A 5,847-nucleotide genomic window follows, 5' to 3' on the forward strand; every position below is an offset into this window, starting at 1 on the left:
TTGATATATTTAAGCCTTCCTAATTTTATTGGTATTGTTTTGTACGCTAATTCTCTTCAATGAATTTTTTTTTCCGATCAAATTACAAAGTAATTCTGGAAGGTCCGCACCGCTACAATAGTATCTTTTAAACCATGTCAATGTCCAAACTTGTTGATTTCAAATATCCGTATGGTTTAACTAATTAGCAAAATTAAAAAATAAAAACATAACATTAATAATAATAAAATAACATTAACTATAACAATAATATCAAATACAATTACTGAAAAAAAAAAGTAATAATAATTAAGTAGCAGCAGTTGAACAAGATGAAGAAGAAGAAGAAATGAATCCCTGAAACTTAATCCCTTTCTTAATTTTCTCCCACAATTTTCTCCCCCTTTTCACTTCAACCCCTACACTTTTTTTCTTAAACTTCATCAACCTTTCCGCAGATTGAAAACACCCTAACACTTCATCTTCTTCCTCCCCCTTCTTCTTCGCATCAAAATACTCTTTATTCCTCTTCTCCAATCCATAAATCTGCCTCTGCAAATCCTCAATCTTCCCCGTCAACATACAAACACTATGTTCTTCCTTCATCTTCATCAAACATCTCGTCAATTGCGCAACTCTCCTCTTCATAAACACAGTTTCCGAAACCAATCCTCGATTCTCCTCACCCAATCTCGAATTCTCACTGAGCAAAACTACTCTCTCCGATTCCAAAACTTCAATTAGTTTCTTCAAGATCTCCATCTTTGTATTACATTCGTGATTTTGTTGCTCGATTTCGCTCATCTGAGCTTTGAGGATCTCTTCTTCTACGTTCTTGAGTACCAGGTGAGATATGAACTCGTCGAATCCAGATCTGGTTGAGGTGGAGGAGGATGAAACGATGTCGTATGGGGAGCTTGACCATGATCCTGTACGGTGTAGGGTTTTTCCATGGGTGTCTGATGAAACGATGTCGTCTGTGTCTGGTATTGTTGTTGTTGGTGTTTGGTGATATGATACTGAGCTTTCTATTTCCCAATTTGTGTCGATTTCTTCTTGTTGTTGATCGAATAGTGGGGTTAAGTTGTGGAAATATTGGAGACCGAATTGAGTTCGGGTGTCGTGAGATGACGGGATCGGCGTAATCACTTTCATGCTCGATTCCTGTTTAATGAAAAGAAATCCGAATTGAAATCTGATTTAAAAGAACAAATTAAGAAAGACGATTTGTTTAATAAAAAGAAATCTGAATTGAAATCCGATTTAAAAGACAAATTAAGAAAGACGGTTCTTGTTTAATAAAAAGTAATAAAAAGAAATCTGAATTGAAATCCGATTTAAACGACAAATTAAGAAGGAATGAATGTACCAGTTACCAACTTAGTATTGAAATTGTCAATATTAACCTCGATATATAAAATAGTATTATTTTAATCTAAACGTTTACAAAATGGTATTAATTTGGTCACGAAAAAAAATTCGTTATCTATAAAGAAATTTGTAGTATCGCATAAAAGTTGATGCTAAAATTGTTATTTTATACGTTAAGGTTAAATTATCGTTTCTAAAAAAAACTGTTATTTTAGTGCCTTATACTTTGATAAATTAACTCTAATATAATCGGGGTTTTATTAAATATATTAGAGATAATATATCAATGTATAAAGAAACCGATCAATTTTAGGGAGCATGTAGACCCTTAATTCAAAAAGAACTATGCAGTTTTTTTTATTGAGATTTCACCGGTTTTGATAATAAAGCCATTAACAAACATTTTGAACAGATCCGGAGATAAATATTATCAAATAATAGGGATAAATACCAAAATAATATCAACATTGTTAAAAAAAAAAGTGTCGATTTGAACCATAAGTATATAATAGTACAAATTTAACCTCAATATTTATGAAATAGTGTAAATTTAATATATTATAAGGTCAATATTAATTATTTGATCCCTTTATCTATTTTTTTTTAGATTTTTTACTGAACATATTTTATAGATTTTAGAACAACCATAGTATATATTATTTTATGTCTGTCTGTATCAAATATAACAGTTAAAAATCTAAAAAAAAAAGATAAAAAACAGTGACAAAGAATATAGACTTTATAATATCTTTTTCAAAATAGATGAACTAAATATTACGTTAGATAAAAACAAGAAAACTAATAAATTATTTAACTTATTTTATATGTGTGGTCAAATTGACACTTTTAATAACCTCGGTATCATTTTGGTACCTTATATCTAAATAATAGTTCGGGAATCAAAAACTAACATTTTGAATAGATAACCGATGAATATTGCTTTAAACTAAGGAATATATAACACATAATTGGTATTTAAATAATAAATTAAGAGTCAAAATGGCTATTGAAACGGGCAGACATAGTTAGTTTGGTCCAAAACGAGTTTTAGGTCTCAACTGAGTTTAAAAATTTGAAAAAATTTGATAAATTAGTTCAGATTTGACAAACCTCTAAGCATTAGAACCGATTGTTTTTTAGCTAAGTTGTCAATTTTTCACAACTTCAAAACTGAGTTGATACGTAAACTTCAATTTGTACTAAACCGAACCCGACTGCTAACTTCCAGAGGCCATATATAATGTAAGGAATATATAACATATAATTCATATTTAAATAATAAATTAAGAGCCAAAAATGGCAATGGGAGTTGACAGACATGGTCAGTTTGGTCTTAAATCGAGATTTAAGTCTCGATTGAGTCTCGAAATTGGAAAAACTTGACAAATTAGAAGCATCCAAACCAATTGTTTTTTTTAGCTAATTTGTCACTTTTTCACAACTTCAAAACCGAGTTGATACGTAAACTTCCATTTGCAGTAAACTTAACCCGACTTGGTCCAAATCGAGATTTAGGTCTCATTTGAGTCCCGAAATTGGAAAAACTTAACAAATTAGCTCAAATTCAGCAAACTTTTAAACATCAAAACCGATTGTTTTCCACTAATTTGCCAATTTTTGACAAATTCAAAACTAAATTGACAAGTAAACTTCGATTTGCACTAAACTGAACCTGACTTAGTCCAAATCGAGATTTAGGTCTCAATTGAGTCCCGAACTTGGAAAAACTTAACAAATTAGCTCAAATTCAACAAACTTTTAAACATCAAAACTGATTGTTCTCCACTAATTTGTCAATTTTTCACAAATTCAAAACTGAGTCGACACGTAAACTTCGATTTACACTAAACTGAACCCGACTTGGTCCAAATCGAGATTTAAGTCTCAATTGAGTCACGAAATTGAAAAAACTTGACAAATTACCCAAATTTAACAAATGTTTAAGCATTAAAACTGTCCATTTCCCCCCTAATTTGTCAGTTTTTCACAATTCAAAACTGAGTCAACAAGTAAACTTCGATTTGTACTAAACTGAACCCGATCAAACTTCCGGGGAGCCATAAATAACTGTCTCTAAACTTTACTTTACCTTGTTATCAAATAGTGAGGAAGAAGAAGAAGAAAGTCTTCTTTGATGCTTGCTGTTTTCCTTCAAAGAAATGTAATTATTATACAGTTCTTGAACAAGATTAAGCAGCTCCGGACGTTTCTTGAAAAACCATTCTGCTCTTTCCGCAAATGTATCTCCGCCGCCGCCGCCGCACACGGCGATTCCACCACCACCGGATTCTGCTTCTTCATCTTCTTCTTCTTGTTGTTGTTCTGGAGGATTAATGGTTTTCAGAAATGTTCTTATTCTCTCTTCTATGTCTGCCATTGATGGAATGGAAGAACATAAAAACAAGATTGAAGTTTAATTTTGCTTTTTGGTACACATTTTTGTGCTTCTTATATGGGGTTTTTTTTTGAATTAATAATGGAAAATAATTAATTATATATATATATATATATATATACCTACTTTTCTGAATTTTGAATTAATTATATGTGTCTTTATGGGGGAAATTGTAATCATGGTCCTTTAACTTTATTATTGTTTTTTATGGTTCATGAAATTCAAAATCTGGTATAAAAGTTATGAAATTTGTCATTTACTAATTGGTAAATTACATCCCATGATCAGTGGTGAATACAAGATTGGTTGGTTAGTGGGTCAATTTTACACGTTAGAGTGTAAATTTTTTTTACTAAATCGAACGTATTAAAAAAAATCGTATATATACGTGCTATAATTTGAGTGGTCAATAATCCGTTTTTAAATACCAATGTAAAACTTTTCAAAATTAAACTACATTGTGTTTAAAATTTTTAACATATAAAAAAATTGTGTCTAATAGAAAAAAATAAGATTTAGGAAATATCTAATAGGAAAAAAAATTAGAAATTTAGATTTAAGAAATATGTAACAGCCAACAAAAAAAAGTTAGAAATTTGGATTTAAGTGGTCCTGATTAGCCAAAAAAAAATTAGAAACTTGGGTTTAAGAGGGTCTAACAAGCAAAAAAAAAAAACAAAAATTTGGATTTAAGATGACCTAACAGGTCAAAAAAAAATTAGAATTTTGGATTTAAAGAGTACCTAACAGACCTGCGCCAATTTTGGGATGCTAATTCAGCACTCCATCAAAAATGTCTTAGAACAAAGGGGCAGGAATCACCACAAACTCAAATTTTGTGAATACAATGGGCTTGAAACTACCCCTGATCATAGTGGTTCCGACGATCGGAGGGGCTCAGGACCCCTGTATCCGCCCCTGCCCATGGCTACTTAACTTTATCTCAATTAATATTAGGGATAAGGATCAAATTTGATACGAACGTTGTTGAAGAAGTGAAAATTTAGCTCTAACATATGAACTTGTACAAATTTAACCGTAACATTTTCAAGCAACGCCGTTTTAGCCATATTTTACCGAAAATTTGACAAAAACAAGTTTGATTATTAGTTAACCATCACATTAGACATTTTAAACAAGTTTGTCGATAAACTGAAACAGTTTTTTACATTTTTGGTTGATTATTTGTAATTATATTAGTAACACAATAACATTTTAGACACATTGACAATAAAAAATTATGATTAACTTGTATATGACAGATCTAATTATAACATTTTAACATGTTTTTTTATAACTGCATTAATGACACGTTAAATATTTTAGATGCAATTGATTTTTGGAAGGTCCAACGTAACAGTTAAATAAAACTTAAATCGGACTTTTCAAATTTTTGGTAATGTATGGCTAAAATTGATTACTCCGCCCGTGAGGGTTACTTGGTGGCCTTTACAGCCGGTTCCAAGCCCGGACAAAGGAGGAGGGTTGCGGTAGGTTTGTGGCGGCCAGCGTAAAACTTAGGCACATCTTATGACATGAACCATACTATAAATACCGTTGGGGCGTTCCCTAATCAGCGACGCGCTGCACTTCCTAGACCCGGGTGTAGTGATAAATGTGCAAGGGTTGCTAGGTCATCGCCCCGAAGCGGCGCGCCACCCCAGGACTCGAGGGTGGTGTCAAATATGCAAGGGTTGCGGGTAAATAAGCTAGTCCACGGTAATGGTAGGGGTAGGGGTAAGGGTAGTAGGTTACGCTTTGGGACATGGAACATAGGTTCTTTGACAGGAAGATTAGCTGAAATTGTAGATGTTATAAAGAGGAGGAGAATAAATATAATGTGCCTATAAGAAACCAAGTGGGTTGGAGCCAAGGCTAGAGAGATAGCTCCTTGGGGTTATAAGCTTTGGTACTCAGGAAAGGATAAGGGTAGAAATGGAGTAGGTATTCTTATTGATAGGGAGTATATTGATGATGTAGTAGCGGTGTCTAGGAAGAGCGATAGAATTATGAGTGTTAAGCTAGTGATAGGGGATGAGGTTGTGAATGTCATTAGTGCATATGCGCCACAAATAGGATTAGATGTCTCTATCAGACAAGCT

At 32.5% G+C, this 5,847-nt stretch overlaps 1 protein-coding gene across 1 annotated transcript; it reads right to left on the reverse strand.

Annotated features, from left to right (window-relative positions):
• Positions 1 to 214: 214 nt before the first annotated feature.
• On the reverse strand, positions 215 to 3,792 carry LOC136234846 (kinase-interacting family protein-like). The gene is made up of 2 exons (XM_066024334.1): positions 3,440 to 3,792; positions 215 to 1,143 (listed from the first exon to the last, which is right to left on the reverse strand). The coding sequence occupies exons 1-2, from the start codon at positions 3,725 to 3,727 to the stop codon at positions 289 to 291; spliced, it is 1,143 nt and encodes a 380-aa protein (XP_065880406.1). The 5' UTR covers positions 3,728 to 3,792; the 3' UTR covers positions 215 to 288.
• Positions 3,793 to 5,847: the final 2,055 nt, after the last annotated feature.

Source organism: Euphorbia lathyris, chromosome 7 (genome assembly GCF_963576675.1).
Source record: "Euphorbia lathyris chromosome 7, ddEupLath1.1, whole genome shotgun sequence".
NCBI classification, from domain to species: Eukaryota; Viridiplantae; Streptophyta; class Magnoliopsida; order Malpighiales; family Euphorbiaceae; genus Euphorbia; species Euphorbia lathyris.

Excerpts from the sequence above, each read along its gene's own strand:
- LOC136234846 (XM_066024334.1), bottom strand. The coding sequence starts at position 3,727 with ATGGCAGACATAGAAGAGAGAATAAGAACATTTCTGAAAACCATTAAT. Across the intron at positions 1,144-3,439 it reads CCTCACTATTTGATAACAAG|GAATCGAGCATGAAAGTGAT; the intron begins GTAAAGTAAAGT and ends TTCATTAAACAG.